At 38.6% G+C, this 20,297-nt stretch overlaps 1 protein-coding gene across 3 annotated transcripts in view; it reads right to left on the bottom strand.

The window, feature by feature from the left end:
• drosha (drosha ribonuclease III) overlaps positions 1 to 20,297 on the bottom strand; it is a 216,738-nt gene that overhangs the window by 126,757 nt on the left and 69,684 nt on the right. For all 3 annotated transcript variants that reach the window (XM_041814120.1, XM_041814121.1, XM_041814119.1), the window contains exons 18-20: positions 4,043 to 4,181; positions 3,887 to 3,947; positions 3,506 to 3,565 (exon numbers count right to left, since the gene is read on the bottom strand). In XM_041814120.1, coding sequence (XP_041670054.1) covers positions 3,506 to 3,565; positions 3,887 to 3,947; positions 4,043 to 4,181 — 260 coding nt within the window. The remainder of the gene's footprint in view (positions 1 to 3,505; positions 3,566 to 3,886; positions 3,948 to 4,042; positions 4,182 to 20,297) is intronic.

Here is a 20,297-nt window from a genome sequence, read left to right as displayed (position 1 = left end):
TATCCGAGGAAACAGAGGCTAACCGCCTTCTTTGTAACAATGTTCTTGCTGCATAAGGAGCTGGAGCAGTGTCCTGTGTAACCCAGTGTCAGTTCCTATTAAGGTTTAATCCGGCTCCTGGATGTTCACTGTTGTGGAAGTGCTAGCATTGAGGGTTACGAATTACATTTTGGTAGGAGAAGTTATGCTGTTGGGGAAATGGAAGTCAGATAAAAAAAATATATTCTTTTTTTTTCAGACCTGTGTGTTTATTCGAGTGCTACATCCTGTGGCAAGAGAGAGGAAGCTTTTCTCTTTTATTATATTCCAGTAATATCCTCTCAGAGGAGGTGGGTAGGTGGGCGCTACCTTTGCTGGGTAGTCTGTAAGATTAATAATAGCCACATATAATTAGCACCGTGCTTAGGTAAGTGTCGGGCAGCAATGTTGGCTCTCACCTGGGAGTCAATAACGCAGTCGGCATTCCAGACAGCAATCCCAGACAGCTAATTGCAAGTTGTCATGGAGAATTTCAGACCCGTTAGAGGGAGGGCAGGACAGGAAAAAAAATTACATCCCACTTCCAATTACCAGTAGATCACTGTGACTGACTGAGTGGAGAGTACGTAGAGGAGCGTGGTCGTGACAGACGTGGATGGATGTGGACAATGAGAGAAAGAGAGAGAGAGGTGAAAAAGGAACAAGGAACAAGAAAATGTAAAGGCTGATGGTGTTGTAGTCCGCTTCAATTAGCAGTTATGTCTATCAAGGATGCAGAAGTGATTCCTTACCAGAATTAATTTTAGGACTAAAAAAATGACAAAAAAAAAATTGTAAACAACCTTTTTCAACTGCAAAGAAGAGCTGATGATATCCTTTTGGAGTCCAAACTTGATAACAACAACTCTGAGGAAATGTACACAAGTTTTCAAGAATGACAGAGTGCTAAGTTATATGAAGTAGGCTGAACATTCAAAAAAACAAACAAACAAACAAAAAAAACATTTAACTTAAAGCAAACAATCACACAAGCTCTGTGTCTCAAATTAAGCCAACATTTGGTTCCTTCAACTGTCTACAGGTTGAAAACATGCCATCAACTCCAGCTGCTGTTGTAGCAGGCAGACACATAGTATTAGCTGGTACTACTGCTGCGTCCATTATCCTCCTCCACTCATATTAGCTGTGGAAGGCCCTATGAAATTTTGTATGAAATCCCATTGGTTTAGTTTTTAAAAATGTATCAGGTGTTGCGTTCAAGGTCAACTCAGAAAATGACAACCAAGCAAAGGTAAATAAAACATAAATCTGATGTGTTCCTGTGTCAAAACTTGCCTCTCCTAACATAAAAAGATATTTGAGTTCTGTTAAAAACATGTCAAAATTTTCCCCAGGGAAAGTGTTCTTGTGTTTCAAATACATGGGCCAGACGTGGCCATCGACCAGGCCGGGTGGATCTGGCATGATGTAGTTCCTAGAGCACCACCTCTTTTTGCATTCTTCATACGGGATGGAAATAAAGTAACATAGGTTCAGCACGTTGATCAAAGGTTCAAAGGTTCGTAGGTGTAAAGCAGAAAGCCTTCCACAATAAAGATGTGAGTCTCCTCCTCCTTAGTGTCAGACTTTAGGACGATCTTGGTGTCCAGGGTGTTATTAACAGGAAAGTATTGATATTATCCATACAGAGACAGATCATCAAGGCATTTAAACAACAGGTTAGCTTATCTCCCTGAGCCCGAAACTGGCCTGACATGGCCTGCGGCCTGGAACAGGGTCAGGACAGAATTCCTGGCCTCCCCTAACCCTAGTTAGGCCTGGGCCAGAGGGGAATGAAAGACATTGTGATAGATATATCAGCATATTTGTATTTTTTCCACAGATATTTGAGTTTTTGCCTTATTTTTTTGCCTTAATTTCTTTTTTTTTAAGATTTATTTTTGGGCATTTTTGTGCCTTTATTAGATAGAGGAGGACAGTGGATAGAATTGGAAACAGGGTCAAGAGCGGGGGAGAGACATGCGGTAAAGGGCCTCAGGCTGGATTCGAATCCAGGCCGCCAGCGTACATGGGGAGTGCCTTTAACCACTAGGCCACCTGCTCTCCGATTTTCTTATAATTTCAATAACGCCAACCACCCTTGGTGCTAGCACACTGCACAAGTTATGACTACAGACGTGCTGCCCAGCCCTGGTCATTTCTTGCTTTAAGACTTCTTTTCAATAAAAAAAAAAAAAAGGGACTCCAAACAGTTTATTTTCTAAACATAATGTTGCTGTTTACCATTGAAGTAAGTGAACATCACTGCAGATTGTAGTTTTTATTAACAGACTGATGATTTCCAAAAGTGTCCGTGTATTTAGTCCACGGTGATGTCTGTGTGTTAGCTGCTCATCCTCACTGCTCTGATTATTATAAACATTCCTGTAATTCATGCTTCTGTGTTGCACTCAAAACGATCTTATCTGAACAATATTCTGTCATTCAAACAACTAGGAATTGTATTCAAGGAACTTTATAACAAAAGCTAACATATTAAAAAGATGTTAACTTTGAATCAGGTTCAGGCCAATAAATACAATTAGTGGGATGGGAGGGACAGGCTCTGAAAAAACATGCACAGGCTTAGGAAGGGTGAGGCTGATCAAAGCTCTATTAGATAAGGATAACAGTGTTGACAAAAATTAATGATTCCTTCATTGCTGTAAAAGCACTCCACTGGACGTAAGGAATGTCAGTATTTCCAAGGACTTTTTTATTGACTAAGACCGAACACAATCTTAATTCTAAATGATTTTCCATTTCCTAAAAAAAAATTAAACTTTTGATGGTAATGGCATGGAATCTATCCAGACTGACTTGAAATTGTCTGAATTCATTACACTTGGAGCGTTTCGTTCTGTCTTAAATGACAGACATCGTGAGACCACGGAACAGTGCCTGTATTTATAAATTTGTTTCTGTGAGTCATTTTCCACCACTTTATCTGCAATTACCTATGCACTTTCAAAAAGTTCTGTTTTTTTCTTCATTGTTGTAATCTGGCACTAAAATGTATTATTTATTATGATGTGTGCTGCTGACCTCTTGGCCAGGTCACCCTTGTAAAAGAGATCTCGATCTCAATGGGTTTAATCTGGTTAAATAAATAAAAAAAACAAGAAATATCATCTGGTAGTTGTATGCATCTGTGAGGCATAGTGAAAGTGCAGTTGTGGGTAAAGTAGCCCAGCTTGTGGCCTCCTGCATGTCTCATCCCTATTTCTGACTCTATCCACCATGCTCCTCTCTAAAAAAAGGAATACAAAGCCAAAAAGGTGTAGTTCTTAAAAAAAGTGACCAAAAGATGCATTTAATGGAAGGATGAACAGACCAGTAAGCACAATGCTCCCATCTGGTGCAAACGCCAGAGTGGAGATGGAAAAAAGACACAAATGTAAGTATATCAAACAAGTAGTTTCATTTAAAAACTAAGTCTAAATCAACTAAATCTAATATAGCTGCCAAAATAAACACTTTTCCTCACCTGGTGAGAAACTCGACAACAGCATCACCCAGGAACTCCAGTCGCTCATTGTGATTGATCCTGAGGGGAAGGAGACGATGGGATGAGGGGAGGAAATAGTTCATAAATTTATGAGAATATAACAGACTTTCAGCAAACACACAAACAGCTGCTTACCTAATCAGTGCTCTGACAATAACAGCAGCTCAAATTTAATAATAAGTAGTCATTGCCCTTAAAATTAGCTCATTTCATTTCCCCTGAGATATCCCTTCCTCTCACAGTTAGAGTTAATTTTCTTGTCAGCGGGCCTGCCGGGTGTATTAATCACAAGATTCATCCCTTTGATTGCTCCTGTGGTCAGTGATAGCATGAACAGATATGAGCCTGCAGGCAGCCTACCTGGAGGGGGAAGGGTCATCCTGCCCCAGACGAGACATGATGTTAATCAATGTGTTGATTCCTGAGAAGAAACAGCCAAAGTGGAGAGGTGAGGGACTACAAATATAAAGATTAGAAAGCAAGAAAAGAAGCATAGCCATGAGAGAAATAACTCGCCTTTCTTCCTCATGTACATGTGGTGGACTTTCCTGTCTCCGTACTTGGGCTGACGGATGCCGCAGTTGGAAAGAGAGTTGCGGGCGTGATCAGGGTTCATGCCGAAGTTCAGGTGGTGACTTGGGTGAGTCATGGCAAGCTGGAAGAGAGAATCAGGAAGTTAGTATGTTAAAAAAAAGAAAATCCAACCAACATAACCATTCTCAGAATTATGATAACCTTTCTATGAACTTTACCTAAACCAGAGACTTTATTAGCTGTAGTTTTGTGCAGTATTTCCTGACCCCAAGGAAGTCTCTGCCTCCATAAAAGCCCAGGAACTATTTTGGAGATTTTGCAGCTCTGACCCTGACTGGCCGGTCAAACAAAAGCCTCTTGGCTACAACTTCTGGTGTACAGCATTCATTCACACATGGTAGTAAACATGCATGGCTTCCAGTAGCCTCACTGCCCTGTGGTTTGACAAGGCTGATGGCCTAAGTCTTTGTGTAGTGAAATAGAAAAAAAAATGAAGATCAGGGCTGAACACAAAACCATCCAGGACACTCATAGAAAAGCCTTTTGGATTCCGTTAAATGGTGGATAAAGATAAGGGTTCAGGTTCTGCCAACACCATTTAGAGTCTAAATAACTGACAACAAGAAATTGGAATGCAGAGTCCCTCTGTCTGACTATTTCTTTATCTTTCAAAGACAACAATTAAGCTTTAAACATGCTAATGTCAAATGTGGACAGACGCCATGTCAGGATGTAAAATTGACAAACCAAGGCTCAAAACTACCTGTAAATGATGAGGGAACAGCCACGAATGGACAACAAAGGCTAAATTCCTATGTAACCTTTGCCCTAGCCCAACCCCTAAAATTTGGATGTTCACGTATAGGGGAAGGATGACCTAATTCTTGTTGGAATGGAGGGTAGGTTGAAGTGCTGGGGCGCCATGGCCCTACAAACTGAGGTTTTGGTTCAGTTTGCGGCACATCAAAATTCGGTTCAAATTCCTGCATATTGTTAATGTGCTTCCAGCTTTGTTCCCCCCTGCAAGATCTGATAGAGGTCTGTGTTTCTGCACCAGTGAAAAGACAAAATAGCACTGCGTCACAGAATCTGTCAGGCTAAACAGCAGTATCAATAAGATAAAGCATTTTTGCTGCGCAGGTTTTGAAAAATGCAGAACCAGGTTTAAACATACCCGGGTTTTGATCTTCATTCTTATGCCTGAGTGCATATGAATTCTGCCTGAGACCACCTCTTCAAGAGGACTCAGGCCCAATGTCTGAGTATGATGCGCTCGCATTCACACTGACAAAAGAAATCTGGACTTTTTGGGTCAACTGTACTATGATTTCCCTATGGCTCCTAATGCTTAATCTCCCTAATAGGCCTTTCAGTAGCCGGTTCCAGAACCTAATTTTGAACCCGCCAGAAACAAATGGTTTGAAACCTTGGAAGTTAGCTCTCAGCTGTAGCGAAAAGAAAAAAGGTTGGGTTCTTCCTCACGAACTGGGACATCATCAATAGGCGTGTCATACTCTAGTTTGTGAAGATGAGTAAAAAAAGGAGAAAACGTGATCTGCTGAGGAGACAAAATGTTTGGTTGCGACCTGGGCATTGACTTAGCTGACACACCTGATGGATGTGTTTCAGTCAGTTCTTCCTTATGCCATTCCTGACATTTCTTGAAAATTTCATCAAAATCCATCCTTAACTTTTTGAGTTATGTTGCTAACAAACAAACTAACAAACTAACTAGCAAACCCTGCTGATCACATAACCTCCGTGGTGGAGGTAATAACTCAAGAAACTGTAGAAGGAATACCAGGACAGCAAGAAAGACTTTGGGAAAAATGGAGCTGCACGTGGTGATCATGTCAGTCACGTCCTCCCACTTTGGTTTCACTTAAACTGGTGTGAACAGGGGCTGGTTCCCCAGAATGCACCAAGGTTCTGAGACTCCAAAACAGAGCCAGTGCCAGAACCGTCTCTGTCTGACAGCACTATAAGTGTTTTAATCCAGAGAATAAATTCTACTGCATAAAGTGATTTTGCCAATTTTGTAATCCCCCTCCTAGAGATAATACAATTTTCAGATATTGAGTGTTGCCTCCAACCAATAACATGCAGCATTTTCAACCAGTTGTTATACACAAATTGAACATGAAAACAATAACCAGTGAATGAAAACCTCCACTATTTTCAATATGTCACTTTACCTTCTGTTATTCTGCTTCTAAATATCCAATCAAAGATAAGAAGTGCTTTATATCCAAACATCATGCTAAGAAACTGCGTTGCCCTTTTGTTATGTTGCTATTAAATCACCTTTTGTGCTTTGTTGGGTGTGGTGGGCACCACAGAGGCTTTTAGTTCCTGATGTAGCTGATGTGTTTAATTTCTGGGGCGTCATTCGTGCTCACAGAGGGCCAATAGTTTCCACTGTGAGCAACAATCTCCAAACTGACAGAATTTAGGCATCAAGAGCCGAGCCAAACCCCAGGGCCCGTGAATCCCCTCCACTGAGCCTGGATCTGTTCCATTTCCTCTTTTAGCTCCAGACTAATTACAAACGGTAACACTGGTCAAAGCAAATCAGTCTAATAATGTCAGATCAGCAATCGCTCGAAGGAAGAGAGGAGCAGTGTCTGTACTTAGGTGAACCATTCAAAGAGGGAGAGCGTCCCTTGTGCCACTTTGTCACCGTGAAGCTGTTTGTATGGAAATTAATGACTTAAACTTTCCAACCTGTATAGCGAGGCAAAAGTGGGAATTTAAGGTGAAATAACCCTGAAGGAAACGCATTAGTCGACACTCAGCTTTGTGTGAGAAGAGGACAAAAACTGCTGTGCCTAGAAAGACTGCCACGGCTCGACATCTCAAAGTCGCTGAGGGAAGAAAAAGGGAAAGATAGGGCTCAGTAGGATATGTCAAGCCTTTATCAATCTTACATTAGTAGAATGTTAATCTCAGCTGAAAAAAAAAAAAATCTCTGACTACTCTCCCCTGTGGGCTTGCTTTTCAAAATGCTTGTCTCCTTTCAGCCAACTTCAAATCAATTTCAAGCTCCAATGAGATATATATGTAAAGCGTTAACAGAGAGGTTTCAATATTTATAGTTGCTCAAGAGGCCTTCAGCTTTGTAGCCTCGAACACAGAGACGACAAATTCAACAGCAATTGTACTTTTTTCCTGTGGTTAAGAGGAGCTGTGTTTTTTTATGTGGGAGAAAAAAGCTAGTTATTTGACATGACACGAGCAGAAATCGAGCAATTCTCAGCGCCGTGTTGACAGTTTGATAAAAATATAAGTAAAAACAACAACAAACACGTCTACTTCCAATTTCAACCCCCCCATTGTGCGATGTCAGACACACAAGTCAATGACTGCCTGCTGCACAGCCTGAACTAGAGTTTGGTACTGCATCAAGCAAAATACATCAGTTATTCTGTAAACACTGCAGGTCCTCTGCTGTTAAGAACAACATCCAACACCAGTATTGGCTTTAAAACCGAATCTGTGGAGAGGATTGACGTCTGCAACTGTTCCTGTCAACATAATGACTGCGTAAAGTATCGCAGGGATTTGGATTTAGTGATCACTGCCTCAGCTGCTGCTCAACCGCCTTTGGCTAAACGCAAATAAACATCATTGCTCAGTTGGAGAGCGGCAGACTTTACTGGAAAGAGTGTTGTTGCACTTGCATGGAGGGAAAATGATGGGCAAAGTGCCTGTTTGGCAAACAGCACTCAACAGTGTAAATGTGGTGTAGAGCAGTGCACTATTTAGTAAAGTACACAGGTAAGTCGAGGCTTAGAGGGCCCCCCAAAAAACAAAGGAAGCAACAGGGATAACTTGATCTATTTGTTTAGTAAATCCTTGCCATTTTAGCCTTGCCAGTAGGAGATTTGGAGGCTGATATTAAACCAATTTAAGAGAGAGAGAAGAGTATTTTATTACCATTATAACAGCAGATACAGTTCATTTTTGAGCCGGTATGAAAATAAGACTTTCAAATGTGGGTTTTTGCACTGATATGATCATGTATGATAACTCTTAAGGCTGCTTCTTAAACAAGAAAAAAAACAACTCGCACAAAATGTAAGCATGATAAATGGACAACCATTGAAGTACACACCACCATCTGTTGAATCATGATTCTTTGTGGTGCAGGAAGAGCTGACACCATGCAGTCAAGTTACATAGGGTATTTACAGCATTCCTAAACCACCCCAGTGCCATGTTAAACCATATTCACTTCAGTTAATGAGGTTATATTTATGAAATACTGGGAAAAAGTTTTCAGTAGAAGTTTATCTAAACTTAGCACAAAAAGTAGGGCATATGTCTTTGTTAGACTATTTCTTTTATGTAATAGTCCTCCTTGGCAATAAATCTTATACTGTTGAAAAGCCTGTTTATTCCCTTTTTAAATGGTGCTGCATTTGTAAGGAACATGCATTTGTGTGATGAGCAGCAGAGCTGAGTATGTTGATTTGGCCCATGAAAATTGGCCAAATCTTCCAAGAGTATCTAGCTGCAGACCTCTATGGTGGGGCAACCTCGACCGTGGGGCAGGAAGTGATGTACATTACCCAAGCCAGAGCCAGAATGATGAATATGTTCCACTTGCTGTCAGAGAGTACTGTAACTTTGCAAAGCAGATGGATTTGCCCATTTCTGTGTTTTTCACTGGCAAATCCATCTTGCAAAGCTCCCGTCTGAACAGTCTGCATCCGGTTAGAAAGTAACAGGACCAATCAGTGACGAGGGGCAGTACTTTTGGGTGTGGCGGAGTCATGAGTTAAGCAAGCAGCGACAAGAGGCCGGTGTAATTATGGCAGAAAACATTAGCGTGGATGCTGCTAAAGCAACAGTTTTATCAGAACTTTACGACATTTAGTAGAACAAAGAACAGCCTCTTTTCTTTTAAAAAGACGCATGGTTTGGGTTATGCTGTTCTCTATGGAGTTTACTGCTTGGTAGGGGTGCAGCTTGGTAGCGGCTACGTCATGTTTTTTGTTGCTCGCATTGGCCCGTAAAGATGTGACAGACAGAACGTTCATCCAATTACCCTCCAAGTTTTTTTTCAAAGGCTCTGCCCTTCCGCAAACATTGTCTATGAGAGGTTTACCAGGTGGAAGTGTGAAACCTGGCATGTCAGGTTAAGGTTACGGTAAGTCACAAATTTTCAAAACAGCTGAATTTTCGGAATAAAAATTTAAAGTTAACTGAGGGGGATAAATTCAAATTTGACTCTGAAACAAAGTAAGGAAAAACAAAGAGGGCTAGGCACCCAAACCCAAAAAGGTTAGGGTTAGGGGGATTAAATTAAAAGTAGCACACCACAAACTAAGGAAAAACCCAACAAGAGTTAGTATATCACTTCCTGCCCCAAGGTCGAGGTCACCCTATTGCAGAGGTCCATAACAGATGAGCCCAAAACGCCCCACCATAGAGGCCTGCAGACAGATGCCTCTCAAATCTCCTCTGCCAATGCCAAACAGCTTGTCTGCTGTTGCTATTGATATTTGCTTTGAGCTTCTGGTACCACCAGGTGAGCATGGGCCTTGCTACAGTGGTCAGTGGGTGTCTGCTCCAAGAATTGACATTTCACGTTTGACTGGCCTGGATAGGGCCCGTGCGATAAGACAACTTCAAGCTGGTGTTCCACAAAACAAAGTTGCTGCATTATTTGGAGTGAGCCTTAGCGCCATCTACAAACTTAAGGCCAAGTTCCACATAACGGGGGATGTCCGAGACAGGCCAGGAAGTTGGCATTCCAAGAAGACTGGCAACATATGCATGTGGAGGAACGTTATGTTCAGCAATGAGTCTAGTCAAAGTATGGGGGAGACGCGATGAACACTGCTGATTGGTCTAACATCTTTTGGCAGAGGCAGTGTGATCGTGTTGAGCGGCATCTCCCTCAGTGGAAAAATGAGGCATGTGATCGCTGGAAGCAATCTCAATGCAGAGAAATGTTCAGGTAAGATTCTGCAACCAGTGGCAATTTCATATCTCCACAGTCTAAGAATGAACTCTATCCTCTAAGATGACAATACTGGCCCCCACAGGTTTAGCAGACACTACCTTCAAAGTGGAGAGCATGGAATGGCCTACCAGCAGTCCTGACCTCAACCCCATTGAAGACTTGTGCTAGGTTTATACTAGGCCTACATTACCTAGGGATTGAGATCCTAACCTAGCTCCACAAGGATCTGATTCTCCATTTTTCAGAACTCAGAAATATAAAAACATTTTAGATAATAAATACTGACATAGAGTCTCATAGGTATCTCGAGTCATGTCATATAAATCATTTCATTAGTGCACAAACAATTCCTAAAAAGTTTTGGAAAATAAATCAAATTGCTAGCCAACAGGCTTTAAGCACATCAGCATTGGGCATCAAATTAAGAGAAGCAACTTAAGTGTCAGCTTTAATAAAACTTATGAAAATAAGCCCTCTGCTGCTGCTATTGTGAGTCTGCAATAGTTTTCCTCATGAGGGAAATCTAAAGTAAGTGTATGTATCAAGCCAGAGGTGTAGTGGTGTGTACTGTATCATCCCTTAGTAAACTAGTATGGTCAAACTTGTCTACAAAAACACTGTTCTATGCCCAAAACAAACTAAAAATCAAGATTTAAATACATGAAAATTATCTCAAGAGTTGAGAGAGAGTGACAAGAAGTATGAAAACAGAAGGGAGTGAAAGCTCCAGCCAGGCAACTTGGCTGGCACATGATGCAGCTAAAAATGTAGAGTTTAGCTGAATCTGCAGATCAGTGCCAGAATATGTAGGAGTTAAATTAGAAAAAGTTTTCAAATAAGATACTTCATTTAGAGAAAAAATTCTAAACTGTTATTCTAAGGATCAAAATAAAGTTCCTGGGCATGTTGTCACAACAGTAGGGCCAGAGATCTTGAAAAGCTCAAACTTAACCAAATGTCCAGGTTTGGTTCAAATATTGTGTTTTTCACATTTAGGCAGAGAGTAAAGAACAGAAGCCCATTTCAGCAATTAAAAAATAAAACTATTAAGTTAATTAGAGAAAAAATAAATGTTAAGTCAAAATTATAATAAAAAGTTGAAATTATGAAATAGTAAGTCAATCTTATGTGACAGACAGTCAAAAATTAGAAAAAGTCAAAGTCAAGGTCATAATGAGAAAAAAAGTCCTGGTAAAAAAACAGAAATTATTAGATAGTAAATCATAATGATGAGACAAATACAGAATTCTGAGATAAAGTCAAAATAATGAGATAAAAAGTAAAAAATATGACAAAGTTAGTCAGAATTATTAGATTTAGCGCAAAATAATAAGTCATTATGAGACAAGTAAATTATAGGACGATAGAATTTCGAATAATTAACAATTAAAAACAATTATCTCAGAAATGTAACTTATTTTAGTATTTTCTACATCAATTTTATCTTCATGTCTCATCATTTTAACTTTTCATTTAATAATTTGACCTATTTATTTCCTTGTTTTAACCTTTTATCTACTTATTGTGACTTTATATCAAAATTATGACTTTATGCCTAATAATTTTGATTTTATTAATCACTACACATGACTTTTTCTCAGAATGATTTGTCATGACTATGACTTTTCTCTTTTAAACCTGTCTTTTTAAACGTGTAATTATTATAAGCTAGCATATCATTCTAACTTCTACTCTCAAAATTATGCTTTTAATCTTATGACCCTTTTGCTCTGATTTCAAGTTTTCATCTGACACTAATGTCTTACAAACTCATAGTTATGAATTTTAATCTGGAAATGACTTTTTTTTTCTCATCATTTTGATCTTTCATCTAATAAATTCCTGTTTCTGTCTGATAATTCTGGCTTTTTATCTTACAATTCTGACATTTTATGCCATAATTTTGATATTTTGTTGCATAATTCTGATTTTTTTTAGGTCAGACTAATAACAATAAGTCAGACCAATATCAATGAGGCATTTATCTCAAAATTTAAACTTTTCATCTCATAAATGTGACTTTTTTAGTTCAGATTTAGAACACTTCATCTGAGAGAAATAACGTTTTATCCTGTCATTTTTATCCCATAGTATTAACATTTCATTATAACAACTTACTTTCTCATAATTATTTTTTTTAACTCATAATTTCCACTTTTCTTCTCATAATGACCTTTTATCTCAGAAAAATGACTCTTTTCCCATAATTTAATATCTCATAATTCTAACTTTTTATCTCAAAATTATGACTCTGACTCAAATTTTTACCTTTTAATATTAAAAATATGATTTTTGTTGTGGCCTTGTTATCTCATGATTTCAACTTTTCATCTTAGAAAATGACTTTTGTTTCATCTTTTTAACTTTATATCTCACATGTATGGCTTTCCATATCTTTATTTCAATTCTTCTAACATAAAATCCATGACTTTTTATCAAATATTTTTACTTTTCATCTTTAAATTTACAGGTTTCTCTCTCATATTAATGACTTTTATTCTCATAATTTTGACCTTTTAGCTAATAATTTTATATATCTCATAACTATGAATGTTTATCCCAATTTCAAGTTTTTGTCTCATAATATTGACGTTTTGTTTGATAATCAAGACTTTTTATCTCATAATTTTGCCTTTTAATTCACAACTTAGGCTTTTATGTAATAATATGCTTATTATTAAATTACTTAAAAAGGCATGTTTCAATAAATAATAACCTATCTCAAATCTCATCTGTTTTTCATTGAAGTGGCAGAAATGGGCTTCCATAGTATAGAGTGGAAAGTTAAATCACATTTTTACTTGAGCTTGTTGGCTTTACCCCTGCAACAGTAAACACCAAAGGGAAGTGCTTTTTCTTTTGTGGCAGTGCTGAGAATCTGGAACATTCTCCTGCATTGCAGTAGATTAGCTGAACCTCTTGAGTGTTTAAAAGGATTTTAAAGCTGACCTCTAAAGTCTGGTTTTCTTTAATGTCTAGGTTGTCATGAAAGGTGCCTGGTTGCTGCATGTGTTTTTTGTGAGTCTGAGTAAGATGTTTGGACTAGAAGATTTGTTTTCTTAAATAGTTATGAAACTTTCCCTCTTGAACTTGTTTGTCCACTCTTTTATTTAAAGAACTTTTTATTAAAGGGGCATGAAGAAAAAAGTTTTGCTTACTCACTTAACTTTCACCCAATCACAGTGGGCAGGCTCATATAGGAGATGAATAGATAAACTCAGAGGTCACTTTGAAGGTCCAACTCTGAACCTAGCTCTGTACTATAATGGCTTCCTGTGAGTTCTGGATTGTGATTGGTCTTTTGGGGCTGTTTATGTTTTCTCCAACAAACTGCATCGGATTGTTAAGAGCAAGGACACGATGAATAAAGCTGAACAAAGTCTCAGTAATCATGGTAACCTTTAGACCTTTTCAGTTATAAACATCTAGCGAGGTCATCTAACTGCAAACATCCTGTCCCCCCATCACTGCTCCAGTGTTACTGAGAATAATAGGAAGTAAACATAGCAATTACATGGCATCAGTCTCAATAAACAGATGGAGAGATGCCTCTCAACATCCTTTGAAATCCCTTTAAGAATGAGAGAACATAATTCTATGACCATGAGAGGTATAATTAAAGTTTGGCATTGTAAAGAAAAAGGTTCATGACAGGTATAAAGTTGGATTTCTTTTAACCTCTTTACATGAATCTTTAAACGATTTCAGCTGTGGATTGCAGTTCTGATGAAGGCTGGATGTGGTTTTACCAAAAAGAAATTTCAATCTTTTGGTAAATAAAGACTTGGCATTCATACAAGTGTATTTAAAACATCAGAAGACCCAGAGCAGCTCATTTTGTTCCTATAGTATATCACTTTCATTTCTATCCAGCTAAAGTCCAAACTGCAACATTTTTAACACAATAAATTTTAGAGATCATTTTTGTTTTACATAGGGTGTAAATTTTCATTAAGGATTATATTAATATATGCACTCCATACATGGACGTGGCTCCTCTCGAACAAATTACTGTATCAGAGTGGAGTGGCATGGAGGCACTCAGCCTGTGACACTGTTGTTACCCAAGTATCACCACTTACTCTAGAAACTTCCCACGGGACTTCATGCATATTGACTTCTTCGACTTGGATTCAGTGGACTCCAAGAATCTAAGCTGCTTAAAGTCCATTGTGAAGTTTCGACAGTCAGTGATGGTTTTGGGTGCCAGATCATTAGATGGTGTGCTTTTTACAGTGAAGTCAAATTACCAGAAACTGGTTCGCTGACAATGGTATTACTGTGCATGATTGACTGGCCAACTTACCCTGCCTGAACCCTATAAAGAACCAATTGAGTATTGTCAAGAGGAAGATGAGAGACCCAAACACACAATGAGTATTGCACCACTAGAAAAGTAACCTGAACATCTCAGCAGTGCCATGGGCTGATTGCCACCATGCCATGCTGCAATAATGCAGAGATTAATGCCAAAGGTGCCCCTACCAAGTACTGAGTGCAAAAATTAACATTATTTCCCAGAAAGTCGACATTTCTGAATCATATATCCTTTCTTGATTAGTCTTGTGTTTTATTCTAATGTTTTGAGATACTGGATATCTGATTTTCATGAGCTGTAGACCACAATCATTTACATTCAAACAAGAAATAGTTTATTTTAAATCTAAGTCTATGTGAAAATGTCCCTCTCTGAATAAAATTATGAAAAAAAGGAACCCTTTCAAGATACTCTGATGTTTTTAATGGTAAGTGCACAGCCATTTTCCAGAAAATAGTATTAATCATCACCTGAATGACTAGAAATGTTAAGTTTTATTTCAGAAATACAGGAAATATTGAAGACTTTCAAATGGTATTCGGGCCAGCTCAAACTGAAACAGATGCTTACCTCAACTGCATGGCTAAGCATACATCACTGTGAATAAAAAAGCACATAAAAACCCTCATAGTCAGACCACAGAGTCACGGCAGCATTTGTCAGAGCACACAAACAAAAGCATGCAATATCAGCGCCGGGGCCGAGGACTTGTACGGTTAAATTATTGAGATGCTCTGTGATGCCTCTCATTCTGTCAGCATGGGTCAAAAATGAGGAATAGGGATGAAGCAACAGGGGGTGGGTGGGATTATGCAGGTCTAGCGGATGCAGGGATGCAGGAACATGTGGCGGCCATGAACACATGACTCTCCAGCCTCCCTCCCCCAAAGTTTTAAATGTTAAATGTTTAACACAGAGACTCTCAGAAGAGGAGCTTCAAAGGGCCATGGCACCACTGGATCCAGGCGGGGAGAAGTTCAGAGTACAGCGTTCCCGCTCTCAGGCTGGGATTTTTGTCAGTTGCCTCATGCCAGGATCACATTGCCATTCTGTACTGCAATATCAGGTATGCTGCTGTGGGTGCCGCAGCAAGCGAGAGAAGCTACGAGAACATTTGATTCTGAGTATATCATACTGATTATACATTTACGACATATGGTCTTGTGATTTTTGATTCACAGATATGCTTTCATTAAAACATTACAGAGAATGTGCTGGAAACAAGCACTGATTCCATAAAGACCCACCCAACCCTCTGGTTTCCCAGATGATCTGCTTTCATCTCTTCTAAGGAAAATATGAAAAAAGGGAAATAAATTCTGGTTCCTTTAATGGGAGTACAGCTCATTAGCCTTCACAGCCAGAACAAAATTCCTTCCCTGAGATGCTGCTTTGGTTTTCCCAAAGTAGGACTGACCGCCCAAATCTGTTTCCTCTCTAGTAATAATTCTTGAAATCTACAACAAATTTCTGTCAGTAGGGGTCTCTCAGTCAGAACAGTGACAAAAATGTAATTTATATGTTGGTGAAAAGAAAGGGATCATGGAAGAAATTTTATTTAAATAAAAGAGCAAATATAACCATTCAGGAGACATCAAGTGAAGAGGTGAGGCAATGGCTGAGTCAAAAATATAAACAATTCATTAAGTATGATGCCATATTTAATTATGTAGTAGTTGCAAATGCATCGCTGCTCTTAAGTCTATCAAATGGTGGAGGTCACCAATCAGCAAACAAATAGTGTAAAAATAAAGCTAACCATTTTGTAATATGCTTTATAGTTACATGAAAAAATGACCAAATAATATAGGCAGATGGCCTAGTGGTTTAAGGCACACCCCATGTATGCAGGCAGCCCGACCTGTGACTCGGCCCAGCCCAACTCTCTAATCCCTGTTTCCAATTCTATCCACTGTCCTCCTCTATCATCAAAGGCACTAAAAGCACCATAATAATTCTTAACAAAAAACACCAAATAAAAATGTACCTTTATAGAAAATAAACCTAAGTATATTGCAGGAAATATTGGAAACAGCTGGTCTAGTTTGGTACTAGTTTATGTCGCACGGATTGAACAGGAAATACCACTGAGAAGACAAGCATTAGTACAAATGACATACTAACGGTCCAGTAACAAACTCATTTAAAAACTTACATGAACAATCTTTAAAGTGGAGGATCGAGTAATTCTATTATGTAGTAAGCACAACTAAGCACACATTTTTTAGAAACATCCAAAAATTCTATTTTTGCTAAATAGTAGAGAAAACATGTTTCCAAAAACAAGCAATGCTTTCTAAATTATCACATAGTGACATTTTATTTCAGTCGGCCTTGATTACTAGTAATTGTAAAGTAATAAGTGTAATTGTCCAAGAAGGAGGTGGTAATCATCTTGTAATAAGCTGGTATTTCACCAAGAAATAACTCGAAAATACAGTAATATCATGGATGTTTTTACCTTCCAATAATGCATTAAATATCAAATAATTCCTTGTAATATTGTAGCAATTCTCTGGTAATTAGGTGGCACTTGATAACCCTAACCCTAACACAAAAAACTACTTGAAATTTATTCAGGAAGGACTCAATACATTTTAGTGGGTAAAATTACGAAATTACTTTGGAATTATCAAGCAACTTATTTAAAAATAATACATTGTCCTATTTCTAAGAAATTACTTGGTACAATGTCCCTTACTGCCAGAGGACTGCCACATTATAATGAAGACTAGGGTTAGGGTTAGAGAGTTACTGTAAAATAGCACCTAATTGCTAGAGAAAAGCCAGAATATTACATGGGTTAGGGCAAGGGGATTAGGGTTAGGTTTAAAAACCAACTATTTGCTAGGGAATTTCCACAATCTTAAGAGGGTTAGGGTAATAGAGTTAGGGTTAAAAAAAAAAAAACACCTAATTTTCAGAGAACTGCCCAAAAATTACAAGGTTAGGGTTAGAGGGTTCCGGTAAAATACCAACTTAGTGACAAAGAATTGCTACAATATTATGAGGGTTAGGTTTAAAGGGCTAATGTCAGGATAAAATTCCTCCTTATTGCCACAGAATTGCCCCAATAGCACAACGGTTGGACTTGGACAGTTAGGGTTATGGTAAAACACCACCTTAATGCCAGGGAATTCCTCCAATTTTAACAGGGTTAGGGTTCAAGGGTTAGGGTAAAATACCACCTAATTGCCAAAGAATTTCCACATTATTATGAGGAATTACTTGATAATTGATACTTTATTACCATGCCAGTATTAGTGGAGTATTACTTTTATAAATGGTCAAGTTATTACTTGATTATTATCAATTATTACTTTAAAATTAAAGTGCTACCCATCATGTGTATGCTTTACTTCTGAGATGAAGGCCTGGGGTTCAATGGTCAGTCTTTCAGACTTTTTGATGCTGAAGAAGCTAGCCATTAGCTATCCTTAGATAGGTCATGATGCCATGTGTTCTTGGTCTGCCATTTTTCCTTTCCCTTGTGGGTTCCGGGAGAGGAAATGTCTAGTGAGACTGTAGGTTTACATAGAGTCTATCTAATTCATCTCCAGCTACCATGGAGGACCATTTCTTCCAAAGGACGCAGGATGCTCTGTGCCACAATTCCTGGCTACTGACCAACACATTTAGTGCTGAGAAATCCTTTTTAAATTTCATTTGCATACAGGAGAAACATTATGAAGAAAATAATGTAAAGGGAAAAAAAAAAAAAAAAAAACAAGAAACAGCATTTGAGTGAAAAACTGTGTTATAGCCAGAATTAGTTTTGCTTGTCAATGCATTTGATATCATCACTGCAATACTGAATAATTTATCACAGATGCCAAACTTTTCTTATATCATGCAGGGCTAGTGGGAAGTATTTTTGGTACAGATATTTGCAGAACAAAATTATTTTGAGTGATCACCTTATCCCATGATGATACTGTAGTTGTCCTTGTTAAGGTTTTCACTTTTGAAAGTGAAAATTTCCATCCAAATAGCATCAGGATTCACTGAAAGCTTTGATGGACAAGACAATGATTAAAACCTTTGCCCTCTGTGCCTGTTTTTGTCCAAAACTGCAAAAAAAGATAAAGAATCCTATGTTGTATAAATCCTGTTTGCACACAGACTCTGATCTTTTTCTTGTAACACATTCCATTTTTTTGCATTTTTTTCAGCATCTTCCCAAATCACTAACATGGGTGAAAAACTGTTTAGAGCAGCGGCCTCACTTCAGAATCCATGCTTTGCCAATGTGCTATGTGGATATCACCCATGGAGTATATTAGATAAAGGCCAACATTTTATAATTAAAGCCATGACCAAAAGAGACTGATTTGAAAAGATGTGCTATCTTTCCAACTTGGCACAATAGACAATACAATAGGTCAGACTGTCTGAAAATACATATCTAAAAATAACAGATCCAGTGTGCAAAGACCTCAATATGACAACCATTTTGGCCCAAAACAGTCACCTTCTTTTGGGTTTTGGTTGTCTGTATGCAAACAGGTTGCATTATGAGTGCCTGAGACCAGACCGTTTTGAGAACAGGTTCCAGAGTGGAAACTTTAGAAAATGGCACAGTTTCCATCCTGCAAAGCAGATGGTTTTGCCTGTTCCATCTCGCAGATCCATCCTGCAAAGCTTCAATCTGAGACAACTGTGCCAGGTTTGAGAATAAACCTAATGAATCAGCATCAATGAGGCAGTATCTATCTACAGGCCAGGTTTAGTTGTTTTTGAAGCCGGTAGTAATGGTGCAGCAATTAGCTTGGATGTAGCTATTGTGCAGCAGCAGCTCTAGCAGAACTGGACAGCATTTCTTTATAAAAAGAAGAGCAAAGAACCACACTGAAAGCTTTTCTTGGAGGATAAGATGATTTTGCACTTCTCTCAACCGGTCTCAGCATGAGTTTTATCCACCTACAAGCCACCCTGCCAAGCTTAAGTAACTCTGTCTCAATCAGCTCATAATGAATGTGACAAACAGAACGTACATCCAAGCGCCTTCCGAGAATGAATGGAAAAGCCCTGCCCTTCCCAAACACTGTTTATGGGAGGTTTTCCAAATGGATGTGAACTACATCCTGTAGAATGGATATGTGAAGGAGAATTTGACATGTCAGGTTACATCCTCACATCAACTGGTAATAAGGCTTTTCTCTCAGGTGTGCCATGGTTCCAGTCCATAGCCATGTGCAAGAAGATGTGCTTTAACAACAACAGTGAAACCTGTTCAATCTCAGTAGACATTTTCTTGAAATATACTTCATTAGGGTCAGCTGGAGGTGCAATCCCACCTCATCATCCATTCACGCCAACTTTCATTCATTAGCTGTTTTTTTATGCTAACACTTCAGTGCTCTGTAGTATACGCAACATGTGCAAGCTGTTGCATTAGGAAGTCTTTCCTATTCAGGAATGTATACAAAAAAATTGCTTTTCTTGTGTGCACAACAGTTATAATCAAAACTTTGTTGTCTGAATGCAGGACATTTTGAAAATGAAAAGCAACTCTGTTTTCACTGGATCCCTCTGTGGCATTAGAATAAGACGTGAATCAGAGGCTTCAGCTTCCAAAGTCACTTCAATATTTATGTGAAGTTTTAAACTGTTCTGTTGTAGAACCCTCAACATAACTATCATCCAACACTAAATGATGGAAAGCTATTTAAATCAGTGGTCTTCCATCAAATATAGCTCCGTTACTCCTAGAAGCATTGCCAAGTCACCGGTATCACAAGGTGGCCTGAAGCCTTGTTAAAAGATTTATTTTGGTTCATCCTTTAATTTGTCACCTGTCTGAGGTCGGTGCTGTTCTAATTCCCCACTTCCCCACCAGAGAGGATTGTGGGCCTTTATCATGGCAGCTCCATGCTACTTCCTTTCAGCCTGAGCTTAATCAGCCGCCACCTGCCACTTCATAGAGGACGTCAGCTTTGATTTATGTG

This window comes from Cheilinus undulatus, linkage group 19 (genome assembly GCF_018320785.1).
Source record: "Cheilinus undulatus linkage group 19, ASM1832078v1, whole genome shotgun sequence".
In the NCBI taxonomy this organism is placed as follows: Eukaryota; Metazoa; Chordata; class Actinopteri; order Labriformes; family Labridae; genus Cheilinus; species Cheilinus undulatus.
The sequence above is the reverse complement of the archived record's forward strand: the minus strand, read 5'-3'. Positions and strand labels throughout refer to the sequence as shown.